Source organism: Moschus berezovskii, chromosome 4 (genome assembly GCF_049115385.1).
Source record: "Moschus berezovskii isolate FMDL1 chromosome 4, NW_MosBer_1.0, whole genome shotgun sequence".
NCBI classification, from domain to species: Eukaryota; Metazoa; Chordata; class Mammalia; order Artiodactyla; family Moschidae; genus Moschus; species Moschus berezovskii.
In genome coordinates this window covers 62,016-88,956 of record NC_142463.1, presented here as the reverse complement: position 1 = coordinate 88,956, position 26,941 = coordinate 62,016, and the positions used below count along the sequence as shown (strand labels likewise).

The 26,941-nt window shown below is 46.0% G+C and overlaps 1 protein-coding gene across 1 annotated transcript in view; it reads left to right on the top strand.

The window, feature by feature from the left end:
- The window catches only part of LOC129536172 (ubiquitin carboxyl-terminal hydrolase 17-like protein 13), a 7,041-nt gene extending 1,638 nt beyond the window's left edge, over positions 1–5,403 (top strand). The window contains exon 2 of the mRNA XM_088836019.1: positions 4,789–5,403. Coding sequence (XP_088692145.1) covers positions 4,789–5,403 — 615 coding nt within the window. The remainder of the gene's footprint in view (positions 1–4,788) is intronic.
- The last annotated feature ends 21,538 nt before the right edge of the window (positions 5,404–26,941 follow it).

Here is a 26,941-nt window from a genome sequence, read left to right as displayed (position 1 = left end):
GGGATTGGAATGAAGACTGACCTTTTCCAGTCCTGTGGCCACTGCTGAGTTTTCCAAATTTGCTGGCATATTGAATGAAGCACTTTCACAGCATCATCTTTCAGGATTTGAAATAGCTCAACTGGAATTCCATCACCTCCACTAGCTTTGTTCGTCATGATGCTTTCTAAGGCCCACTTGACTTCATATCCCAGGATGTCTGGCTCTAGGTGAGTGATCACACCATCGTGATTATCTTTGTCGTGAAGATCTTTTTTGTACAGTTCTTCTGTGTATTCTTGCCACCTCTTCTTAATATCTTCTGCTTCTGTTAGGTCCATACCATTTCTGTCCTTTATCGAGCCCATCTTTGCATGAAACATTCCCTTGATATCTCTGATTTTCTTGAAAAGATCTCTTGTTTTTCCTATTCTGTTCTTTTCCTCTATTTCTTTGCATTGATCGCTGAGGAAGGCTTTCTTATCTCTCCTTGCTATCCTTTGGAACTCTGCATTCAGATGCTTATATCTTTCCTTTCCTCCTTTGCTTCTCTTCTTTTCATAGCTATTTGTAAGGCCTCCTCAGACAGCCATTTTGCTTTTTTGCATTTCTTTTCCACGGGGTTGGTCTTGGTCCCTGTCTCCTGTACAGTTCAGTTCAGTTCAGTTGCTCAGTCGTGTCCGACTCTCTGCGACCCCATGAATTACAGCACGCCATGCCTCCCTGTCCATCACCAACTCCCAGAGTACACTCAAACTCATGTCCACAGAGTTGGTGATGCCATCCAGCCATCTCGTTCTCCATCGTCCCCTTCTCCTCCCTCCCCCAACCTTTCCCAGCATCAGAGTCTTTCCCAGTGAGTCAACTCGTCGGCCAAAGTATTGCAGTTTCAGCTTTAGCATCAGTCCCTCCAATGAACATCCAGAATTGATCTCCTTTAGAATGGACTGGTTGGATCTCCTTGCAGTATAAGGGACTCTCAAGAGTCTTCTCCAACACCACAGTTCAAAAGCATCGATTCTTCGGCAATCAGCTTTCTTCACAGTCCAACTCTCACCTCCATACATGACCACGGGAAAAACCATTGCCTTGACTAGACGGACCTTGGTTGGCAAAGTAATGTCTCTGCTTTTTAATATACTATCAAGGTTGGTCATAACTTTCCTTCCAAGGAGTAAGCGTCTTTTAATTTCCTGGCTGCAATCAGCATCTGCAGTGATTTTGGAGCCCAGAAAAATAAAGTCTGACACTGTTTCCACTGTGTCCCCATCTATTTCCCATGAAGTGATGGGACCAGATGCCATGATCTTTGTTTTCTGAATGTTGAGCTTCAAGCCAACCTTTTCACTCTCCTCTTTCACTTTCATCAAGAGGCTTTTGAGTTCCTCTTCACTTTCTGCCATAAGGGTAATGTCATCTGCATATCTGAGGTTTTTGATATTTCTCCCAGCAATCTTGATTCCAGCTTGTGCTTCTTCCAGCCCAGCGTTCCTCATGATGTACTCTGCATATAAGTTAAATAAGCAAGGTGACAATATACAGCCTTGACGTACACCTTTTCCTATTTGGAACCAGTCTATTGTTCCATATCCAGTTCTAACTGTTGCTTCCTGACCTGCATACAGGTTTCTCAAGAGGCAGGTCAGGTGGTCTGGGATTCCCATCTCTTTCAGAATGTTCCACAGTTTATTGTGATCCACGCAGTCAAAGGCTTTGGCATAGTCAATGAAGCAGAAATAGATGTTTTTCTGAAACTCTCTTGCTTTCTCCATGATCCAGCGGGTGTTGGCAATTTGATCTCTGTCTCCTGTACAATTCTAGCAATTCTAGTAGTAGGCTAATTTGACTTTCAAGGGTAAGGGTGTTAGTTCTAGAAGGTCTTGTAGCTCTTCACAGAACCCTTCAACTTTGGCTTCTTCAGCATTACTGGTTGGGGCATAGGCTTGGATTACTGCAATATTGAATGGTTTGGCTTGGAAACAAACAGAGATCAATCACAATGGCGTGATCACTCACCTAGAGCCAGACATCTTGGAGTGTGAAGTCAAGTCGGCCTTAGAAAGCATCACTACGAACAAAGCTAGTAGAGGTAATGGAATTCCAGGTGAGCTGTTTCAAATCCTGAAAGATGATGCTGTGAAAGAGCTGCACTCAATATGCCAGCAAATTTGGAAAACTCAGCAGTGTCCACAGGACTGGAAAATGTCAGTCTTCATTCCAATCCCAAAGAAAGGCAAGGCCAAAGAATGCTTAAACTACCACACAATTGCACTCATCTCACATGCCAGTAAAGTCATGCTCAAAATTCTCCAAGCCAGGCTTCAGCAGTATGTGAACTGTGAACTTTCAGATGTTCAAGCAGGTTTTAGAAAAGGCAGAGGCACCAGAGATCAAATTGCCAACATCCGCTGGATCATGGAGAAAGCAAGAGAGTTCCAGGATAACATCTATTTCTGCTTCATTGACTATGCCAAAGCCTTTGTGTGAATCACAATAAACTGGAAAATTCTGAAAGAGATGGGAATACCAGACCACCTGACCTGCCTCTTGAGAAACCTGTATGCAGGTCAGGAAGCAACAATTAGAACTGGACATGGAACAACAGACTGGTTCCAAATAGGAAAAGGAGTATTTCAAGGTTGTATATTGTCACCCTGCTTATTTAACTTCTATGCAGAGTACATCATGAGGAACGCTGGGCTGGAAGAAGCACAAGCTGGAATCAAGATTGCTGGGAGAAATATCAATAACCTCAGATATGCAGATGACACCACCCTTATGGCAGAAAGTGAAGAGGAACTCAAAAGCCTCTTGATGAAAGTGAAAGAGGAGAGTGAAAAGGTTGGCTTGAAGCTCAACATTCAGAAGACAAAGATCATGGCATCTGGTCCCATCACTTCACAGGAAATAGATGGGGACACAGTGGAAACAGTGTCAGACTTTATTTTTCTGGGCTCCAAAATCACTGCAGATGGTGATTGCAGCCATGAAATTAAAAGACGCTTACTCCTTGGGAGGAAAGTTATGACCAATCTAGATAGCATATTAAAGAGCAGAGACATTACTTTGCCAACAAAGTTCCGTCTAGTCAAGGCAATGGTTTTTCCCGTGGCCATGTATGGATGTGAGAGTTGGACAGTGAAGAAAGCTGAGCGCCAAAGAATTGATGCTTTTGAACAGTGGTGCTGGAGAAGACTCTTGAGAGTCCCTTGGACTGCAAGGAGATCCAACCAGTCCATTCTAAAGAAGTTCAACCCGGGGTGTTCATTGGAAGGATTGATGCTAAAGCTGAAACTCCAAAAGTTTGGCCACCTCATGCGACGAGTTGACCTACTGGAAAAGAGTCTGATGCTGGGAGGGATTGGGGGTGGGAGGGGACGGGGACGACAGAGAATGAGATGGCTGGATGGCATCACCGACTCAATGGACATGAGTTTGAGTGAACTCCGGGAGTTGGTGATGGCAGGGAGGCCTGGCGTGCTGTGATTCATGGGGTCGCAAAGAGTCGGACATGACTGAGGCACTGAACTGAACTGAGGGTAAAGGTTAGGGTTAGGGTTTAGGGTTAATGGGTTAGGGGTTAGTGTTAGGTTTAGGGTCAGTGATAAAAAAACTCAGAATATCTGATACCTGGGCTGAGCCAGAAAGGACAGACAGGTTTCTTAGGGAATGAGGCAGACAGAACTGTACTTACCACATTAACACAGATGACTTTCAGGTAGATGGGAAATACTAAGAGAGTTTTTTTTTTTTTTTTTTCCCCCAAAATATAGGCTTCCCTGGCGTCTCAGACAGTAAAGAATCTGCTGGCAATGCAGGAGACCTGGTTTGATCCTGGGTTGGAAAGATTCTCTGGAGAAGGGAAACGCTTCTCACTTCAGTATTCTGACCTGGAGACTTCTGTGGACTTTATAGTCCATGCGTTTGCAAAGAGTCGGGGACATGACTGCTTGACTTTCACTTGGCTTATTTTAGGACACAGTTTACAATACCAATGAGACTTGTAGAAAACAATATTAAATTCTAACAATGTCACAGCTTTGAGTCCAAGTAATAGTAAAGCTCGTAATACTCTAATCCTTTATTTAAAAAAAATAGTGGTTAACATTTATTGATCATTTACTACATGATCAATCTTTCTGGCCACTTCAAACAGTATTTTTTCATTTAGTCCTCATAAATAGTCTTAAGGGCCTATCCTACTATTATCTTTATTTTACAGAAAGTGAAAGTATCAATACGGAGATTGTCTCTTGTCCAAAATCACTCAGCCAATAAGTGATGGAGCCAGAATCCCAACCCACCACCTCTGCTTTCAGATATTAAAGGGGTATTTTGTAAAACCCTGATAGATCAGAGGTTAAAGCGTCTGCTTGCAATTCAGGAGACCCGGGTTCAATCCCTGGGTTGGGAAGATCCCCTGGAGAAGGAAATGACAAACCACTCCAGTATTCTTGCCTGGAGAATCCCATGGATGGAGGAGCCTGGTAGGTTACAGTCCACGGGGTCGCAAAGAGTCGGACACGACTGAGCGACTTCAATTTACTCACCTGTAAAACACTGGAAGCTGATCACAAGCTGGAAGAGTCTCTGCATTAAAAATGTGAAAAAATGTTGAATTTGCTGTATTTTGTCTAGGCCCTTGAGCCTAAAAAATGTCAGGTAATCTTTCCTAATTGCAATTTTGGGACAGCAGCACCATTAATTTATTGAGGAATTCCAAATTAATAATTTTAGTACCGAATTTGGAGCACAGTGAGCACTGGGAAAACACTGCCTCCTAGTGTCTCCGCCGACGCCTGGGTGAAGGCGCTCACCTTTCGTCGTCCGCGCACCGCCGGGGGCGCGGGGCCCTGTCCGCCGCATGGGCGCCCTCAGAGGGCCTCCCCCGGCCCTGGAGCGCTCGCCGCCACTCCCGCATCCAACACACGAGGTGCCTGCCGGCCCGAGCGCCGGGGAGCAGGCAGAGCGGGCGCAGACCCCGGTCCCTCCAGGGCGGCCCCCCGGACGCAGCCCGCCTTCCCGAGGCCCCTGCCGGGGCAGCCCCGGGAGGACGCCCCGCCGCCCCTCAGCCCCAGCCCCGCCGCCGCCACCCTCCGCTCCTCGAGCCGCTCCGAGGACCAAGGCGCTAGCAGGCGCCCGGGGCCGACGCGCACCACTCCCTGCGGCCCCGCCCACAGAAGCCCCCGCGGCCAATGGGCGCCCGGCGTTGCCGGCAGCCACCTATTGGAAGGCCGGACGTCTCCCGGGGGGCGGGCCGAGCCCAGCCCCGCCCCGCTCGCCGCGCGCCGCTTCCGGGGCAGAAGCCGGCAGGCCGAGCGCGTCAGCGGCCGTTGGCGGGCGGCGGTGCGCGGCCTGCGGGTTGGGGGCCGCGGGTGGGCCGACTCCACGCGGGGTGTGACCGGGCGCCCGCCGAGCGCCTGAGGGCGGGTTGCGCGTGGCCGCGAGTCCGGCGGGGCCGGAGAGCGCAGAGGCCTGAGAGAGCTCTGAGGGCCGCTCGGGCCCCAGTCAGAGACAGTTGGAATGTGCGCGGTGGAAAGCGCGGGCGCTCTGGGCTCCCGGGACGCGTCACCGCCGCCGTGCGAGCCGGTCCTTCTCAGCGCGGGCTTCGGGGGCAGCCCGGAGGTAGGGGCTGCGGGCGAGCGGGCGGCTGCGGCTGCCGCACAGAGCCACCCGGTTTCCTGTGTTCGGAGGCGGGTCACCCATCTGACGGGGCGTTTGCAGATACCTTTACTGGGATATGTGGTTTGAGAACCCAGAGAAGGGAGGAATGCAGTGCTACGCTATTAGTCATTTTAGACTCAAACGAGAAAATAGTATTTCATAAAATTTTTATTTAGCGTCCTGAAAAAGTTCACCTAGCACCACCTGATAGTTATTATGGGCAGATTTTTAAAATCTTACCTGATTGTTCATATATAACAGGAATAATGGCTTGGTGATTACTTGTCCCTTAGTGTCTTACATGTATTCATCTGTAAAACATACCTACCTTGGGGGGCTATGTGGATTCAATGAAATATAAAATATATAAAACTAACGAAAGCACTTTTAAAGGAGTGTCTCAAGGCATTGTCCTATATACATACAAACAAAAACCACAATAATTGACCAATAATAATTAGCAAGTGAGTGAGCCCCAGGCCCAGCTCCTTAAAGCAGATTACTTAATTTCTGAGTAGCTGAAGTAGAATTTGGTCCAGGCATACTGAACTCTAAAACTGGGGCACTTAACCTGTAGGAAACGAAAAATGTGTTTCACAGGCTCTCTATTGGGCATCTACCTGTGCATAGCATGGGGGACTAGAAATCAAAGACCCAATACATGCCCGGAAAGTTTACACAGTTAAACGGTGTGTGGGGAGGAACAACTCCACATTAACCATTTCCAAAAAGTAGAAAATTACTATCTCTATTAGAATTGAGCTGCGGGTACATTGCTCAGTCGTTTGCCTATTCTCTCACAGAATCTGGTAGAATGTGTTTACAAAATTAACATGGATTTTTTTTTTTAAAGGAGTTGCATAAAGTTACACATCACTTATGCCTCACTTCAGTTCAGTCATTCAGTCGTGTCCGACTCTTTGCCACCCCATGGATGGCAGCACACCAGGCTTCCCTGTTCATCACGAACTCCCCGGGTTCACTCAAACTCATGTCCATTGAGTCGGTGATGCCATCCAACCATCTCATCCTCTGTCATCCCCTTCTGCTGCCTTCAGTCTTTCCCAACATCAGGGTCTTTTCCAATGAGTCAGTTCTTCGCATCAGGTGGCCAAAAATATTGGAGTTTCAGCTTCAGCATCAGTCCTTCCAATGAATATTCAGGACTGATTTCCTTTAGGATTGACTGGATTGATTTTCTTGCAGTCCAAGGGACTCTCGAGTCTTTTTGAACGCACTGGTCATAGCAAATACCCTCTTCCAACAACACATGAGAAGACTCCAAACGTGGACATCACCAGATGGTCAATACTGAAATCAGATGGATTATATTCTTTGCAGCCAAAGATGGAGAAGCATTGCCTTTCTTTGGGACTGGAATGAAAAGTGACCTTTTCTGGGCCTGTGACCACTGCTGAGTTTTCCAAATTTGCTGACATATTGAGTGCAGCACTTTCACAGCATCATCTTTTAGGATTTGAAATAGCTCAACTGGAATTCCATCACCTCCAGTAGCTTTGTTCGTTGTGATGCCTCCTAAGGCCCACTGGACTTTGCATTCCAGGATGTCTGTCACTAGTGAGTGATCACACCATCATGGTTATCTGAGTGTTGAAGATCTTTTTTGTATAGTGCTTCTGTGTATTCTTGCCACCTCTTCTTAATATCTTCAGCTTCTGTTAGGTTCATACTGTTTCTGTCCTTTATTGTGCCCATCTTTGCATGAAATGTTCCCTTGGTATCTTATTTTCTTGACGATATCTTTAGTCTTTCCCATTCTGTTGTTTTCCTCTATTTCTTTGCATTGATCACTGATGAAGGCTTTCTTATCTCTCCTTGCTATTGTTTGGAACTCTGCATTCAGATTGGTATATCTTTCCTTTTCTTCTTTGCCTTTTGCTTCTCTTCTTTTCTTAGTTATTTGTAAAGCATCCTCAGACAACCGTTTTGCATTTCTTTTTCTTGGGAATGGTCTTGATCCCTGCCTCCTGTACAATGTCACGAACCTCCATCCCAGTTCTTCAGGCACTCTGTTTATCAGATCTAATCCCTTGAATCTGTCACTTTCACTATAATCATAAGGGATTTGATTTAGGTCATACCTGAATGGTCTAGTGGTTTCCCCCACTTTCTTCAATTTGACTGAATTTTGCAATAAGGCGTTCATGATCTGAGCCACAAGTCTGCTCCTGGTCATTTTTTTTTTCCTTCTGACCGTGAAGAGCTTTTCTATCTTTGGCTGCAAAGAATATAATCCATCTGATTTTGGTATTGACCATCTGGTGACGTCCATGTGTAGAACTTGTGTTGTTGGAAGAGGGTGTTTGCTATGACCAGTGCGTTCTCTTGGCAAAACTGTTAGCCTTTGCCCTGCTTCACTCTGTACCCCAAGGCCAAATTTACCTGTTACTCCAGGTATCTCTTGACTTCCTAATGTCCTATAATGAGAAGGACATCTTTTTTTTTTATGTTAGCTCTAGAGGGTCTTGTAGGTCTTCATAGAACCGTTTAACTTCAGCTTCTTTGGCATTACTGGTTGGGGCATAGACTTGGATTACTGTGATACTGAATGGTTTGCCTTGGAAATGAACAGAGATCATTCTGTCGTTTATGAGATTGCACCCAAGTACTGCATTTCAGACTCTCTTGTTGACTATGATGGCTACTCCGTTTCTTCTAAGGGATTCTTGCCCACAGTAGTAGATGTAATGGTCATCTGAGTTAAATTCACCCATTCCAGTCCATTTTAGTTTGCTGATTCCTAAAATGTCAATGTTGACTCTTGCCATCTCCTGTTTGACCACTTCTAATTTACTTTGATTCATGGGCCTAACATTCTGGTTCCTATAACACTGCTCCTTACAGCATTGAACTTTACTTCTATCACCAGTCACATCTTCAACTGGGCATTGTTTTTCCTTTGTCTCTTCGTTCTTCCTGGAGTTATTTCTCTACTCTTCTCCAGTAACATATTGGGCACCTACCTACCTGGGGAGGTCATCATTCACTCTCCTTATCTTTTTGCCTTTTCATACTGTTCATGGGGTTCTCAAGGCAATAATACTGAAGTGGTTTGCCATTCCCTTCTCCAGTGGATGACATTTTGTCAGAACTCTCCACCATGACCCGTCCATCTTGGTTGGCCCTACACAGCATGGCTCAGTTTCATTGAGTTAGACAAGGCTGTGGTCCATGTGACCAGTTTGATTAGTTTTCTGTGTTTGTGGATTCTACCTGAACAAACACAAAATGGCTTGAGTCTCACTACTATTTCCCCATAAAGCGTCACATAAACACCCAATCCAGACTAATCTTTTTGGTGTCCACAGTACAATGCTGAGGGTGCTTATATGCCAGCATGCAGCATTGTCAGGAAGGAGGCTTGAGCTAACATCCCCAGGACCAGCAGAGGTGAAGACTGGCTTAATTTTGCCTTAAAATTCCTAGCGGCCTTGATCCCACAATGCAATCTTGTCCAAGCCCAACATAGCACACAGTAAACCTTTAAAAATTGTTAAGTGAAGGGCACCCTGCCAGACTGTTTCCACCCCACCCCAGTTCAGCAGTGGGACTCAAGCCTGCTCAGCCTCCAGGGATGCGATAGCGTCCCAAGCCAGGGAGGTGGGACATCATATAGTAGGCACTGCTTTCCTTCCCTTTTCTTTAACATCTTGCCAATACTGCTGCTGCTGCTGCTGCTGCGTCACTTCAGTCGTGTCCGACTCTGTGTGACCCCATAGATGGAAGCCCACCAGGCTCCCAGTTGACCTGCTGTGACGATTGTCACTGTACTGATTCTGTTATGCCCTGAGTCCGGTCCCCCCATACTGGTAGAATAAGACACTCGCAGCAATGCAAAAGCAAGAATGGGGTTTATTTCTAGCTCGAGCTAGGGCTCATGCCTCCTCCAGCGCAGTGGAGTGGGACAAGAGCCCCGAGCCCAGGTCACAGCAGTTTTTATAGTCTTAGATTACATAAGCACCTATTTTTGTTCAAAAGATCAAGCTGGCAGAAGCTCATTGGCCATTTCCTTCTTCATGCGCGCGCGGGGTTTTTTTTGGGGGGATTTCCCTTTTTCCTCTGATTGGCCCGATTTTTGGCGCCGGCGGGACTTTTCTAGGGAGGAGTTTCTTAATTTTGGCGCCGGCGGGATCTTCTTAGGGAGGAGTTTCTGTGAACTTAGCCTCCACCCTGTCTCCAGGAAATCGAAACTTAGGCCTAAGCAAGGTCTCAGGCCTATCCTGGCTACTCAGATGTTAGGGCTCCTAACAATTCGATATGAAGTCATCTATGGGTTTTCTCTATGGTGTTCAGGGGACTATTTGCCTTAGGAGTTTGAGCAGAGTGATGAGCATCAGGTCTTCATGCCTTTTCTACCTCAGATACCCTTTTTGTTGCCAATGCAAAGCAGGAAGATAACAGATAACTGGTCTGGATCGTCTCTTAGAGCTACAGAGTTGTACATCTGTGTGGATGGAAGCGAGGAGGAAAGGGTACAGTCCATGTGGGTGATTCATTACAGGGACAGATCTGCTTTCGTTTTGGGTACTTACCTGCTAATTTGTTCCATGCCATGCTCTTTCTTTCCAAAACCCTTTCTTTGACTTTGAACTCTCAGCATCTCTTTCTGAGATGTCAGTTTGTTGCCTTCTATGTCTGTCCTTACTTGGTCTAGACTAGTCGGACACGACTGAACTGGACTTCACTTTCACTTTTCACTTTCATGCACTGGAGAAGGAAATGGCAACCCACTCCAGTATTCTTGCCTGGAGAATCCCAGGGACGGGGGAGCCTGGTGGGCTGCCGTCTATGGGGTCGCACAGAGTCGGACACGACTGACATGACTTAGCAGCAGCAGCAGCAGACCTCATATACCTGGATCTTCCTCTGCCTGACTGACTACTCTTGGCCTCCGATCCTTCATGGACCATCCAGCTGTGTGTCTCTCAGTGTTAGAGTTCCCTACTTTCCATATCTTTTTTTCAGTGAGTGAGAAACCGTCCACCAGATCTTTGTACAACATTTTCTTTAAGCTTCAGTCTCTCGTTGGGGATTTTGCTAGGTGCACATCTAGGCTCCTGAAGGAAGCAGTGCTCGAGGTTTGTTGGGGTGCATGTGCCTTTTGATCGATGGAGCTCTTAGGAGGCAAAAGTGTGGGAATGGCATAAGGCCTGACTTGAGAGTGTTTCTTTCAGGCATTCAGAGACTGTCAGTCTCCATTCTAGTGGCTGCTGTCAATGGGTGTTCCCACCCACAGCCTAGGGCGATTCTTCTTCCTCCAGACTCTCTTCCACGTTGATTGCCTGTAGCCTTGCCATGTTGGCATTTGTGAGTTATCGCAATGTGACTTCCCATTGTCCTTTCGATTGGCACTCCTGCAATAATCAGGGATGCTGAGCGCCTTGTTTGGTGGGGGAGGTTGGGTGCGTCTGTGCTTTTCTGGTTTTTTCTTTCTTCTCCTATAAGGGTGGAGGACAATTTTCCTTAGGCAGTTGGCTTCCTGAACAGCCACTGCCATTCCCTGGGGGCAACTGGTTCAGAAGCCCAGGTCTTGAGGATTGAACTGAGGTGCCTGTGGTCATGTTGTAGTTACAGAAAATGTCCACAGCACTTTCCCATTCCCACCTTTGGATCCTCGGGGCAAGTGGAGCCTTAGAGCCAACTAGCTTCCTGGGCTGTGCAAGAAATGAGTGGGATGTGCCTGAGCAGAGAAGACAGGGCCTGAGTCTCACTTTTTTCCCCTACAGCATCTCACAAACAGCCCATCCAGACGAGTCCCTTCAGGGTCCACAGTGCACTGCTGGGAGTTCTTAGGTGTTAGAAGGCTGCATTCTCAGGCAGGAGGCTGGAACTGGGACCCTCAGCACCAGGAGAAGGAGAAGTTGCCGAATAACCTCAGTTATGCAGATGACACCACACTTATGCCAGAAAGTGAAGAACTACATAGCATCTTGATGAAAGTGAAAGAGGAGACTGAAAAAGTTGGCTTAAAACTCGACATTAAAAAAAGTAAGGTCATGGCATCCGGTCCCATCACTTCATGGCAAATAGATAAGGAAGCAATGGAAACAGTGCTTTATTTATTTATTTTTTAAAAATTTTCCTGGGTTCCAAAATCACTGCATATGGTGATGGCAGCCATGAAATTAAAAGACACTTGCTCCTTGGAAGAAAAGCTATGACCAAGCTGGACAGCATATTGAAAAGCAGAGACATTACTTTGCTGACAAAGTCCGTCTAGTCAAGGCTATGGTTTTTCCAGAGGTCATGTATTGATGTGAGAGTTGGGCCATAAAGAAGGCTGAACACCGAAGAACTGATGCTTTTGAACTGCAGTGCTGGAGGACTCTTGAGAGTCCCTTGGACTGCAAGGAGATCCAACCAGTCTATCCTAAAGGAAATCAGTCCTGAATTTTCATTGGAAGGACTGATGTTGAAACTGAAACTCCAGTCCTTTGGCCACCTGATGCTAAGAGCTGACTCATTGGAAAAGACCCTGATTCTGGGAAAGATTGAAGGCGAGAGGAGAAGGGGACTACAGAGGATGAGATAGTTGGATGGCGTCACTGACTCAATGGAGATGAGTTTGAGTGAACTCCGGGAGTTGGTGATGGACAGGGAGGCCTGGCGTGCTGCGGTGCATGGGGTCACAAAGAGGTGGACACGACTGAGCGACTGAACTGAACTGAGATATGAGGAGATGCAAGGATTGAGGTAATAAAATCTGTCTCTAAACACACCCAGAGATCTAAAGACCTGTCCCACCAGATTCCCTGGAGCACGGAGCGCCTCACTCCGCCCTGCACACCTCAGCGGGCGTGGAGGGCCAGCAGCTGAGGCAGCGTGGGCTTTAACCTCTGCAGAGGCAGATGGCAGGTGCCTTTGCTGTTCAGTCATTGGCAATGCTCTCGTTAAGTGCCAGTTTGTAACTGACAGTGGGTTATTCTTGTTGTGGAAATCCAGCTTAGAGCCATCTCTTGATGTGTGAGAATTTCCCAGACTAGGTCCCCAGACAAATCCTTCAGGACCAGGGGTTCCTTCCTTCATTATATCTGCTCATTTGACTGGAAACCAGCAATGACATAGTTTTCTTTAAATCTGATCTATCATCCAGGCCTTAAAGTAGGCCTGGGTGATATTTCCCCTCCCCCTCTATAGACTTGGGTTCCAGGGATGAGAGCCAGAGAGGTTGGAGGACTGTCCAAGGGGGAGCAGGACATCCTTCCAGGAACCTTGGCTGCTGTGTTTTTAACGAGCTTCCTACCCAGCATGGTCTTCAATCAGCAAGTGTTGACGTTGAGGATAAACTATGGGTGAAAATGTAAAAGGCTTTTTTAAAGAATGTGCCTACCAGCTGTGCCTCTTATGGAGTATTTTCACCGTATTCCCAACCCTGGGAAAGTTCTGGGCACAGAGCAGATGCATAGTTTTTGTTGAATAAGTTCAGTTTCACAGAATTATATCCATAGTGTCAGCAACACTATGAGGTATATTAGAACAGTGGTCTTCACAGTTGGTCCTTCACGGATCAGTATAGAAAGAGAGCTGTTTTCATTAGGAAGACTGTAAGAGAATTGCTACGTTTTAAGTTTCTCTCACAAGGATATTTTAAGAAAATGAAACAAATCTTTCCCATCATCTCCAAGGCTATTGGAGGTCTGTTGAGGACCCCATGCAAGGGAGGGTCTACCTCTTGGGATACCCCTGCTTCAGCATCTCCCTAGGCCAGCAACCTGGAACAGCTGAGTACACTTGAAGTTCCTGCCTTGCCTTTGGGGGCTTTTGTGGAGACAGTTTTTGATGGACAGGAGTGGGGGAGGTTTCAGGGCGTCTCAGGCGCAGTCCCCTTACTGTGCACTCTATTTTTGAAGGACAGGAGTGGGGAAGGTTTCAGGATGTGTCAGGTGCAGTCCACTTACTGTGCGCTCTATTTTGATGGACAGGAGTGGGGAGGTCTCAGGGCGTCTCAGGCGTGTCCCCTTACTGTGCGCTCTATTTTTGATTGACAGGAGTGAGGAGGTTTCAGGGCGTCTCAGGTGCAGTCCCCTTACTGTGCGTTCTATTTTGATGGACAGGAGTGGGGAGGTCTCAGGGCGTCTCAGGTGCGTCCCCTTACTGTGCGCCCTATTTTGATGGACAGGAGTGGGGAGGTTTCAGGACGTCTCAGGCGTGTCCCCTTACTCTGCGCTCTATTTTGATGGACAGGAGTGGGGAGGTTTCAGGGCGTCTCATGCGCGTCCCCTTACTGTGCGCTCTATTTCTAGTTCCATGGTCTTCCCTGCTGGCACCATCAGTAAAGCGTCTGCCTGCGATGCGGGAGACCCGGGTTCAACCCCTGGGTCGGGAAGATCCCCTGGAGAAGGACATGGCAACCTACTCCAGTATTCTTGCCTGGAGAATCCCATGGACATAGGACTGGGGTGGGTTATAGTCCATAGGGTCACAAAGGGTTGGACATGGCTGAATGACCAAACACTTATTTCTAATACATTACATCAGCTCCACCTCAGATCATCAGACATTAGATCCTAGAGCTTGGGAGCCCCTGCTTTAGTTCCCTCTTTACACAGCTCCGGCCTGCTTCCTCCTCCTCTTCCACCTGCAGAACTACCTGCTGGGCTCCTCTGAGTGTGACCATGAGCCTCCTTTCCTCACTACCTTTCCTGAACCTAAGTCCCTTCTCTTAACTGTGTTTCCCTGATCTCCATTGAGACACCTTTGCCCCAGGTGGCCCTAGTGGTAAAGAACAAACCTGACAATGCAGGAGTTCGATCCCTGGGTCGGGAAGATCCCCTGGAGTAGGGCACGGTGACTCACTCCAGTATTCTTGCCTGGAGAATCCCATGGACAGAGGAACCTGGCGGGCTATGGTCCACAGGGTTGCAAACGGTCGGACATGACTGAAGCGATTTAGCACAGTGTACCAGAGGATCTTTGCACTGCGGACTCAAGTGATTGTTTTGGCTCTTTGGAGTCCCTTGTCATTCCATGTGTATGTTAGGGTCAGCTTGAGTATTTCTTCCTAAAGGACTTTTGTAATTCATATTGAATCCTCATTTCAGATTGAAGATGCATTGCATAGCATTGCCATCTTAAGTCTTTTCATCAGTATTGAATATCTTTACATTTATTTAGGGTTTTTTCCAGCAATGGTGTATAATTTCCAGTGTGACATCTTGGCCTCATCATTAAATCAATCCCAAAGTATTTTATTAATGTTGACATTATTGAAAGCAAATTAAATTCCTTTTCAGATTACTAATTGCTTGTGTGTACAGATAAAACTATGTAATCATTTATTTTTATCAGTTTGGACAACTTGATATTTCATTTAAACTTTTGGTTATAAGCCAGCACTACATTATTAGGTTTCTTAGTTTGTTCTTGCTTTGGCTATAGAGAGCTACTTCCATTGTCTCTTGTTTTCATTTAACATTTCTCTTTGTGGGTTTTTTGCTTTGTCTTTCTTTACTTTCTCATACTTGAAGATTATCCTGGCTCATATATTTACTGTCTCAATTCTAGTCTCAGTCATTTCTTCAAAGAGCTTCTGTCATTTATTTTTTACATTAAATTATTTTAGGCTATACTGGGTCTTTGTTGCTGCATGTGGGGTTTCTCTAGTTGCAGCGAGCAGAGGCTACTCTCTAGGTTCTGTGCCTGGGCTTCTCTTTGCAACAGCTTCTCTTATTGCAGAACTTGTCCTCTGGAGTGTGCAGGCTTCTGTAGCTGTATGGGGGCTTAGTTGCCCCTGTGCATGTGGAATCTTCTAAGACCAGGGATTCAACCCATGTCCCCTGCATTGGTAGGCAGATTCTTTACCACTGGACCACCAGAGAAGTGTCCTGTTCCCCTTTTATTAGAGAGTGATATTAAAAGCATATATTTAGGAGCTAATATACTCAGCTGAAAATGCATGTAAATATATACGTGTATTCCAGCTTATCTTTGAACATATTCAGCTAAAGATAATTTATGGTGATGTCTCCAATCTGATCATTGTGACATGGGTAGTCATAGGGCCCACGTGGGTTCTCATTGATAAGATGGCTCCATATGTCGACCTTGCAAACAAAGAACAGAATCACAGTGATCCGTGAGACTGACCAAATTGCCCAAATAGCATGCTGTTTTCTCACTGGCGCCTGTCTTCTCAATGCTGCAAGACACCAGATTCCAGACCTCCGGATACACGACCATCCCATGAGAGGATTTTTCATTGGTGGGGTATAAGAAGGACTCCATCAGAAAGGAATTGCTGGTTCTCCTTAAGGGCGGGTCACCTTCTGGTTTCCCTCTAATACGTTTCCTTTTCTTGCCTGACTGCCCGGCTCGCTCTCTTTTTCTCTGCACTCGCCTTACATTCTGGCGCCCAAACCCGGGAGGGAAGATCCACCGCAACTGGGTGGGCTCCTCGGATGAGTCCACCTCTGGTGGTCCCCTCCCTTGGACCTTGCCGAGAAACTGAGACGAGCTCTGGGATGGGACCCTCCACTCACCTTGCTGGCCTGACATGCACACCACACACTGGCCCACACTGCATCCGTGGTAATATACGTGTTTCAGTGCTATTCTGTCACATCATTCCACCTTCGCCTTCTCCCACAGAATCCAAAAGTCTGTTCTTTACACCTATGTCTCTTTTGCTGTTATGTATAGGGCCGTTGTTACCATCTTTCTGAATTCCATATATATGTGTTAATATACTGTATTGGTGTTTTTCTTTCTGACTTACTTCACTCTGAATTACAGGCTCCAGTTTCATCCACCTCATTAAAACTGACTCAAATGTGCTCTTTTTAATGGCTGAGGAATACTCCATTGTGTGAATGTACTATAGCTTTCTTATGCATTCGTCTGCCAATGGACATCTAGGTTGCCTCCATGTCCTGGCTGTTATAAATAGGGCTGTGATAAACACTGGGCTATGGGTGTCTCTTTCAGTTCTGGTTTCCTCAGTGTATATGCCCAGGAGTGCTATTGCTGGGTCATATGGCAGTTCTATTTCCAGTTTTTTAAGGAAATCGCCACAATATTCTCCATAGTGACTGTACTAATTTGCATTCCCACCAACAGTATAAGAGGGTACCCTTTCTCCACACCGTCTCCAGCATTTATTGTTTGTAGACTTTTTGATGGCAGCCATTCTGACTGGTGTGAGATGGTACCTCATTGTGGTTTTGATTTGCATTTCTCTGATAATGAGTGATACTGAGCATCTTTTCATGTGTTGCTAGCCATCTGTATGTCTTCTTTGGAGAAATGTCTGTTTAGTTCTTTGGCCCAGTTTTTGATTGGGTCATTTATTTTTCTGGTATTGAGGTGCATGAGCTGCTTGTATATATTTGAGATTAATTCTTTGTCAGTTGTTTCATTTGCTATTATTTTCTCCCATTCTAAAAGCTGTCTTTTCACCTGGCTTAAGTTTCCTTCGTTGTACAAAAGATTTTAAGTTTAATTAGGTCCTGTTCGTTTGTTTTTGCTTTTATTTCCATTACTCTGGGAGGTGGGTCATAGAGGATCTTGCTGTGATTTATGTCAGAGAGTGTTCTGCGTATGTTTTCCTCTAGGAGTTTTATAGTTTCTCATCTTAAATTTAGATGTTTAATCCATTTTGAGTTTATGTTTGTGTATGGTGTTATAAAGTGTTCCAGTTTCATTCTTTTAGAGGTAGTTGACCAGTTTTCCCAATACCACTTGTTAGAGATTGCCTTTTCTCCATTGTATATTTTTGCCTCCTTTGTCGAAGATAAGGTGTCCATAGGTGTGTGGATTAATCTCTGGGCTTTCCGTTTTGTCCTATTGATCTATATTTCTGTCTTTGTGCCAGTACCATACTGTATTGATGACTGTAGCTTTCTTGATGACTGTAGCTTTGTAGTATAGTCCAATTGACTTCCTACTTTTGCATTCCAGTCCCCTAAGATGAAAAGGACATCTTTTTTTTTTTTTTTTTCCTGGTATTAGTTCTAGAAAGTCTTGTAGGTCCTCATCGGTTCAGTTCAGTCGCTCAGTCGTGTCCGACTCTTTGCGACCCCATGAATCACAGCACGCCAGGCCTCCCTGTCCATCACCAACTCCCGGAGTTCACTCAAACTCATGTCCATCGAGTCGGTGATGCCATCCAGCCTCATAGAACCATTCAACTTCAGCTACTTTGGAATTAGTGGTTGGGGCATAGACTTGGATTACTGTGATATTGAGTGGTTTGCCTTGGAGATGAACAGAGATCATTCTGTTATTTTTGAGATTGCCCCCAAGTACTGCATTTTGGGCTCTTTTGTTGACTATGATGGCTACTCCATTTCTTCTAAGGGATCCTTGCCCACACTAGTAGTTGTAATGATCATCTGAATTAAATTCACCCATTCCAGTCCATTTTAGTTCACTGATTCCTAAAATGTCAGTGTTCACTCTTGCCATCTCCTATTTGACCACATCCAATTTACTGTGATCACGGACCTAACATTCCAGGTTCCTATGCAGCATTGTTCTTTCTGGCGTTGGACTTTACTTCCATCACCAGTCACATTCACAACTGGGCACTGTTTTCACTTTTGCTCCATCTCCATTCTTTCTGGAGTTCTTTCTCTACTCTTCTCCAGTAGCATATTGGGCACCTACCAACCTGGGGAGTTAATCTCTTAGTGTCATATCTTTTTGCCTTTTCATGCTGTTCATGGGGTTCTCAAGATAAGAACCCTGAAGTGGTTTTCCATTCTCTTCTCCAGTGGACCATGTTTTGTCAGAACTTTCCGCCGTGACCTGTTCGTCTTGGGTGACCCTACACAGCATGGCTCATAGTTTCACTGAGTTAGACAAGGCTGTGGTCCATGTGATCAGTTTGGTTAGTTTTCTGTGATTGTGGTTTTCGTTCTGTGTACCCTCATATGAATAAGGATAAGAGAGCTATGGAAGCTTCCTGATGGGAGACAATGACTGTGGGGGAAACTGGGTCTTGTTCTGGAGGGCGGGGCCACGCTCAGTAATTAATGTAACTTTCTGTGGATGGGAAGGCTGCGCTCCCTCCCTGTTGCTTTGCCTGAGGTCAGTGTTGACCCAGCTTCCACCAGAGACTCCTGGACTCTCACAGGGAGGTTCAGCTCAGTCACTTGTGGGGACACTGCTCCTTTCTCCTGGCTCCTGGTGCACACAAGGTTCTGTTTGTGCCCTCCGAGAGGCTGTTTCCCCAGTCCTGTGGAAGTTCTGTAATCAAATCCCGCTGGCCTCCAATGTCTAATTCCCTGGGGGTTCTCCGTCCCTTTGCCAGATCCCCAGGTTGGGAAATCTGTTGTGGGTCCTGGAACTTTCTTAACAGTGTGAGAATTTCTTTGGTGTAATTGTTGTGCAGTTTGTGGGTCATCTGCTCGTTGGCTCTGTGGTGGGGCTAATGGCGACCTCCTCCAGGAGGGCTTGTGCCACGTGCTGCATGACCCAGGTCTGCTGCAGCCAGAGCCCCTGCCCCCGCGGCAGGCCACTGCTGGCCCACACCCCCGCAGGAGCCCCGAGCACGCGCTCAGAGGCTGGTCTGTGCAGTCTCTGCGGGCCTATGGGTGCTGGTGCGGAGATTGTGTTTGAGCCTCTGCGCGTCTCCGCCGGGCATGGGGTTTGATTCTAAGCGCGATTTCGCCCCCCTGCCATCTTGTTTGGGCTTCTCCGTTGCCCGTGGACGTGGGGCATCTTTTCTCGGTGGATCCAGCATTCTCCTTTCGATTGCTGTTGTTTTGCAGTGAGTTTCATTTTGGAGTTCTTGCAGGAGAAGGTGACCACACGTCCTTCCACTAACCCTAACCCTAACCCTAACCCTAGCCCTTTTAAGTTATTACAAAATGTTGAGTGCAGTTGCCTGTGCTATACAGTAGGTCCTTGCTGATTAACTATTTTACTTGAATTTTTTAAGATGTTGATTTCACTTGTTTATTTCATCTATTTTTGGCTGCACTGTCTTTGTTGCTGCGCATGGGTTTTCTCTAGTCTCGTGAGTGGGGCTCCTCTTCCTTGCGATGTGAGGGCTCCTCATTGCAGTGTCTTCTCTTGTGGAGCCCAGGCTCCAGGGTGTGCAGGCTGCTGTAGCTGCAGCACATGGGCTCAGCAGCTGTGGCTCCCAGGCTGTCGCGCACAGGCTCAATAGCTGAATGAGAAGCCCTCACACTGCAACAAGGAGAAGCCCACACGCTTCAACTGGCGGAGAGTCCACGCAGTGCAGAGACCCGGCGCAGCCAAAATAGACAGTAAATGAATAAATAAAATTATAAAATAACAGCAGCAATAACCCCCCACAAAAATCAGAGCTGGCATCAGGTAGCCCGGTCATTAGCTCCATTTGTCTCTAGATCATGTTCCTCAACTGGAGGAGAGTCCACGCAGCGCAAAGACCCGGCACAGCAAAAATAGACAATAAATGAATAAAATTATAAAATAACAGCAACAATCAGTTCAGTTCAGTCGCTCACTCGTGTCCGACTCTTTGCGACCCCATGAACCACAGCATGCCAGGCCTCCCTGTCCATCACCAACTCCCGGAGTACACTCAAACTCATGTCCATCGAGTCGGTGATGCCATCCAACCATCTCATTCTCTGTCATCCCCTTCTCCTCCCGCCCCCAATCCCTCCCAGCATCAGAGTCTTTCCCAGTGAGTCAACTCGTCGCATGAGGTGGCCAAAGTATTGCAGTTTCAGCTTTAGCATCAGTCCTTCCAATGAACACCCAGGATTGATCTCCTTTAGAATGGACTGGTTGGATTTCCTTGCAGTCCAAGGAACTCTCAAGAGTCTTCTCCAGCACCACAGTTCAAAAGCATCCATTCTTCGGCGATCAGCTTTCTTCACAGTCCAACTCTCACATCCATACATGACCACGGTAAAAACCATAGCCTTGACTAGATGGACCTTTGTTGGCAAACTAATGTCTCTGCTTTTTAATATGCTATCTAGGCTGGTCATAACTTTCCTTCCAAGGAGTAAGCGTCTTTTAATTTCCTGGCTGCAATCAGCATCCGCAGTGATTTTGGAGCCCCCAAAAATAAAGTCTGACAGTGTTTCCACTGTTTCCCCATCTATTGTGAACAGCAGCAATAACCCCCCACAAAAATCAGAGCTGGTATCAGGTAGCCTGGTCATTAGGTCCATTTGTCTCTAGTTCATTGCATTGCTGCTTTCTTTCTGAAATGCAAAAGGAAGGAAAACTACAAGGGGTGGTCTGTGCGAAAGGCAAGCACCAGGGTTTAAGTAGCATGGGGTTAGAGGAGACTAGGTACAGGATGTAGCTCAAGCAGACTTAGGGAGCAGAAAAGCAGACTTAGATACAGAGTGCAGATTAGGAGCAGTGAAGGAAAATCTAGAAGGGATCGGGCCTGCTCGCTGTTCTCTTTATCTTCTTTGTTCTCAGGATAGAAAAGAAAATCATTTCTCTCTTTTCTTTTCACTGTGAGAGGGTACGGAGAAGGCAATGGCAAGCCACTCCAGTACTCTTGCCTAGAAAATCCCATGGATGGAGGAGCCTGGTAGGCTGCAGTCCGTGGGGTCGCTAAGGGTCGGACTCTACTGAGCGACTTCACTTTCACTTTTCACACAATGGAGAAGGAAATGGCAACCCACTCCAGTGTTCTTGCCTGGAGAATCCCAGGGACGGGGGAGCCTGGTGGGCTTCCGTCTGTGGGGTCACACAGAGTCGGACACGACTGAAGTGACTTAGCAGCAGTAGCAGTGAGAGGGTAACAGGGAGGAAGGCCATGGGTCTCCAAAAGGAGGAAATAGCCTGCAAGTGTCAGACATTTTTATCTCTCTTAAGCGGCAGAAGGAAACAAACTAGCGATATTGTTTTCCTCTCTTTACAAATTTAAAAGGAGGTTTCTCTTAAAATACTGTGTTGCCATAATGACACCTGATTTCACCTGAAGTTAACTATTCTCAAACCTTGAGTTAACCAATGCATTTTTCTTATGGAAATGGTGGTCTTTAGTTAATGTACTATGTATGAGGTTGCCAAAGTATTGGAGTTTCAGCTTTAGCATCAGTTGACTCACTGAAAAAGACTCTGATGCTGGGAGGGATTGGGGGTGGGAGGAGACGGGGATGACAGAGAATGAGATGGCTGGATGGCATCACCGACTCGATGGACATGAGTTTGAGTGAACTCCGGGAGTTGGTGATGGACAGGGAGGCCTGGCGTGCTGTGATTCATGGGGTCGAAAAGAGTCGGACACGACTGAGCGACTGAAATGAACTGAACTGAACTGAATGTACTATGCATTTACCCCAGACTCTCTTCAAGTCGGTTCCGCCTAACAGCTCACAACCTACTTTTCAAACCGGTATGTTATACTCAGATATTGTTCCCCTAGTCTATGTAAACGAAACTATTTGTTTGGTAATCTGCCCTTCTATAATATTCAAGTCAACCGTTTTATGGCCTGGGATGAATCATCTGATGCCAAGATTATCCCAAAATGCATCTTATGGATTGTTGAGAAACTGAGGAAGACGTTGCCAGAGGAGAAGGTCCTCACCAGAGGCAACGGCCAAGGGCCGGCCTCGCTCAGCACGTCTCTAATGTTCTCATAAACATCTTGTTCTTTGAAGTTGTTTCATTCAGTTCAGTTCAGTTCAGTCGCTCAGTCGTGTCCGACTCTCCGCGACCCCATGAATCACAGCACGCCAGGCCTCCCTGTCCATCACCAACTCCCGGAGTTCACTCAAACTCATATCCACAGAGTCGGTGATGCATCCAGCCATCTTATCCTCTGTCGTCCCCTTCTCTTCCTGCTTCCAATCCTTCCCAGCATCAGAGTCTTTTCCAATGGGTCAACTCGTCACATGAGGTGGCCAAAGTATTGCAGTTTCAGCTTTAGCATCAGTCCTTCCAATGAACAGCCAGGATTGATCTCCTTTAGAATGGACTGGTTGGATCTCCTTGCAGTCCAAGGGACTCTCAAGAGTCTTCTCCAACACCACAGTTCAAAAGCATCGATTCTTCTGCGATCAGCTTTCTTCACAGTCCAACTCTCACATCCATACATGACCACGGGAAAAACCATAGCCTTGACTAGACGGACCTTGGTTGGCAAAGTAATGTCTCTGCTTTTTAATATACTATCAAGGTTGGTCATAACTTTCCTTCCAAGGAGTAAGCGTCTTTTAGTTTCCTGGCTGCAATCAGCATCTGCAGTGATTTTGGAGCCCCCCAAAATAAAGTCTGACACTGTTTCCACTGTTTTTCCATCTATTTCCCATGAAGTGATGGGACCAGATGCCATGATCTTTGTTTTCTGAATGTTGAGCTTCAAGCCAACCTTTTCACTCTCCTCTTTCACTTTCATCAAGAGGCTTTTTAGTTCCTCTTCACTTTCTGCCATAAGGGTAATGTCATCTGCATATCTGAGGTTATTGACATTTTTCATTCAGCCCTTAACAATTCTTGGCATTTAGCCTAAGGAACACTCCCTGCCTTTTCCATTTAGTCTAAAGAACACTCCCTGCTCTTACTATTCAGCCTAAGGAATACTCCCTGCGCCTGTAGTCCTTGAGATAATCAAAAGGTATGCTGGGAGCCATGATTAATAGCTAACTTGGGGGCTTGGGAAACGGATTATGCTTAGAAGTAGAGACAGCATGTCTAGTAAAACCACGTAAACCTGATGTTATCAACATTCCGCAGATGTCCTGGTTTTCGTCGTGTTGCTATTGCTTTTGAAGTCTTCAGTTCAGTTCAGTTCAGTCGCTCAGTTGTGTCCGACTCTTTGCGACCCCATGAATCACAGCACGCCAGGCCTCCCTGTCCATCACCAACTCCTGGAGTTTACTCAAACTCATGTCCATCGAGTCGGTGATGCCATCCAGCCATCTCATTCTCTGTCGTCCCCGTCTCCTCCTGCCCCCAACCCCTCCCAGCATCAGAGTCTTTTCCAGTGAGTCAACTCGTTGCATGAGGTGGCCAAAGTATTGGAGTTTCAGTTTTAGCATTAGTCCTTCCAATGAACAGCCAGGATTGATCTCCTTTAGAATGGACTGGTTGGATCTCCTTGCAGTCCAAGGGACTCTCAAGAGTCTTCTCTAGCACCACAGTTCAAAAGCATCAATTCTTCGGCAATCAGCTTTCTTCCTCCCTTGTAAAACTATATAATAGCACCTGGAAAATAAAGCAAATTGTCAGTCTCCAGAACGCTGTCCGTGTCCCTTCTTTCAGAAGCAACTCCGCTGAGCTCTACAATGGATGAGGGGCCTGTTTGCCATTCTGAGTTTTAAGACATTCCTTTCTTTCATTAACAGACTGCCAGTGACTATATAACATACAGCTGAAGACTAACGGGGGGTACTCTTTTGTCCCCTTCTGATGCCTATGTCAGACGCTTTCTCTATCTCCTTTATACTTAATATAAAGTATCTCCTTTATATTTAATAAAACTTTATTACACAAAAGCTCTGAGGGATCAAGCCTCGTCTCTGGCCCCGGATTGAATTCTTCTCCTCAGGAGGCCAAGAATCCCAGCATCTTTTCATTCAGCAACAACCTGTCAACTGCAATGCTGATAGAAGCAACTTAGATGAGAAGGAGTGGCCTTCAGGAGCCCAGCCTCGTTCTCCAGTTGCTGTATAAAATCAGTGAGTTTGAGACATCACCAGGAAAAAAGCAGACATTTAATAACTTGTATACCTCCTGTGTATAGGGGAACAATCCAGGAAACGTGAGTCACTCCGTGAAATTGTTGTAGCCATTCATTCCGAGAAACAAACTCACTCAGAAGGACAATGCAGATAGTGGAGTGCAGTTTATTACACCAGCGGGCCCAAGGCAGAGTCTCCTCTTAGCCAAGAACCCCGACCAGCATTTGTGAAAATCTTTTATACCCCATGTGTACGTGTCTGATCTCAACACTCCAAATTCCTTGAGACTTACATAAACCAAGGAAAATACGACCCCAATAACCCTATCATTCACGTGCTATGTCCTCATGTGCTCAAACAGTCAAACAATTAGCCAATAATCAATAAACCCGAGGTTACACTCCAATAGATACAGAAAAATTTACGGCCTGTCTGGAGGAAGGGGTGATTAGTGTATGTTTTCTCTTAGGCGATGAGTAACCTAGATACGATCTTCAAGGTTTCCCTGTCTGGAGGGGGTCTTATCCTTCTGTTGTCGTTTTCATAGGCACTAAAAACAGAGTTCAGAGTCCATTGGAAAGATCGGCGAGCATGATCAGCATGAATAGGCCTAAGATGGAGTCCAGGCCCTATGAATTCCTTCTTCAAAATGTCCAAATCCATCACCTCAAGCATGATTTTTAGAGAAAAATAAAAGACCTTGGGGAAAGGGGGAAGCCTGTTATGACAAGTTATCATGAAAACATAGTAAAGAAATGTATGATTGTTGCAGATTAAGTCAGGACCTCTCCACTGATAAGAATTACTTGAGAGTTACTCGTCATCTACTTCTGGTACAAAGAGGGTTAGGCCTTAAATATGTAGAGTTCTCTGTTGTAAATGTCCTTCACAAAAGGGCAATTGCTACTTAGTTTCCTGAGATTTCTTTTTTTCTTTTTTAAAAGTTAGACTGAAATAATCCTTATGTCAAAGAGGCATATTTTGGGGTGGCATATTCTACTCATCTTATCATGGATGTAACCAACTTTGCGTATGCTTTCATCAATTGAAGGATATCTTGATTTTTTCCCCCAATTTTTTAGCTATTATGAATAGTGCTGCTATGCATAATTGTATCCTTGTTTGAATTTGGGATAAGTTTTCAAAGCAGCTGACAACACTGAACCCATGATTGTCGGATCCAGTGTCATGGCTTTGGAGAACACTGCCCAGCTGTGATATAAAGTGGCCGTACACACATCCCACCAGCAGTGAGGGGGACTTCTTGTTCCTCATCCTCCAGCGGTGCATATTGTCACGTATATGGAGTTTAGTAGTCCTGATAAGTGTGGTGTGATACCTCATGATTTTAACTCAGTGTTCCCTAGTTCAGTTCAGGTCAGTGCTCAGTCGTGTCTGACTCTACGACCCCATGGACTGCAGCACGCCAGGCCTCCTTGTCCATCACCAACTCCTAGAGCTTTCTCAACTCATGTCCATCGAGTCAGTGATGTCATCCAACCATCTCATCCTCTGTTGTCCCCTTCTCCTCCTACCTTCAATCTTTCCCAGCATCAGGGTCTTTTCAAATGAGTCAGTTCTTCGCATCAGGAGGCCAAAGATTTGGAGCTTCAGCTTCAACATCAATCCTTCTAATGACTATTCAGGACTGATTTCCTTTAGGAATGACTGGTTTGCTCTCCTTGCAGTCCAAGGAACTCTCAGGAGTCTTCTCCAGCACCACAATTCAAAAGCATCAATTCTTTGGCAGTCAGCTTTCTTTATGACTCAACTCTCACATCCATACATGACTACTGGAAAAACCACAGCTTCGACTAGATGGACCTTGGTCAGCAAAGTAATATCTCTGCTTTTTAATACGTTGTCTAGGTTGGTCATAGCTTTTCTCCCAAGGAACAAACAGCATCTTTTAATTTCATGGCTGCAGTCACCATGTGCAGTGATTTTAGAGCCCAAGAAAACAAAGTTTCTCACTGTTTCCATTGTTTCCCCATCTATTTGCCATGAAGAGATGGGACTGGATGCCATGATCTTAGTTTTTTGAATGTTGGCTTTTAAGCCTACTTTTACACTCTCCTCTTTCACTTTCATCAAGAGGCTCTTTAGTTCCTCTTCACTTTCTGCCATAAGGGTGGTGTCATCTGAATCTCTGAGTTTCTTGTTATTTCACCTGGCAATCTTGATTCCAGCTTGTGCTTCATCCAGCCCGGCATTTCTCGTGATGTACTCTGCATGTAAGTTAAATAAGCAGGGTGACAATATACAGTCTTGACATACTTTCCCAATTTGGGATCAGTCCAGTGATCCATGTCCGATTCTAACTGTTGCTTCTTGACCAGGATAAAGTTTTGCAGGAGGCAGATAAGGTGGTCTTGTATTCCCATCTGCTTAAGAATTTTCCACAATTTGTTGTGATTCACACAGTCAAAGGCTTTAGCATGGTCAATGAAGTAGAAGTAGATGTTTTTCTGGAATTCTCTTGTTTTTTATGATCCAACAGCTGTTGGCAATTTGATCTCTGGTACCCCTGCCTTTTCTAAATCCAGCTTGAACATCTGGGAGTTCTTGGTTCATGGACTGTTGAAGCCTTGCTTGGAGAATTTTGAGCATTACTTTGCTAGCATGTGAAATCAGTGCAGCTGTGTGGTAGTTTGAACATTCTTTGGCATTGCCCTTCTTTGGGATTGGAATGA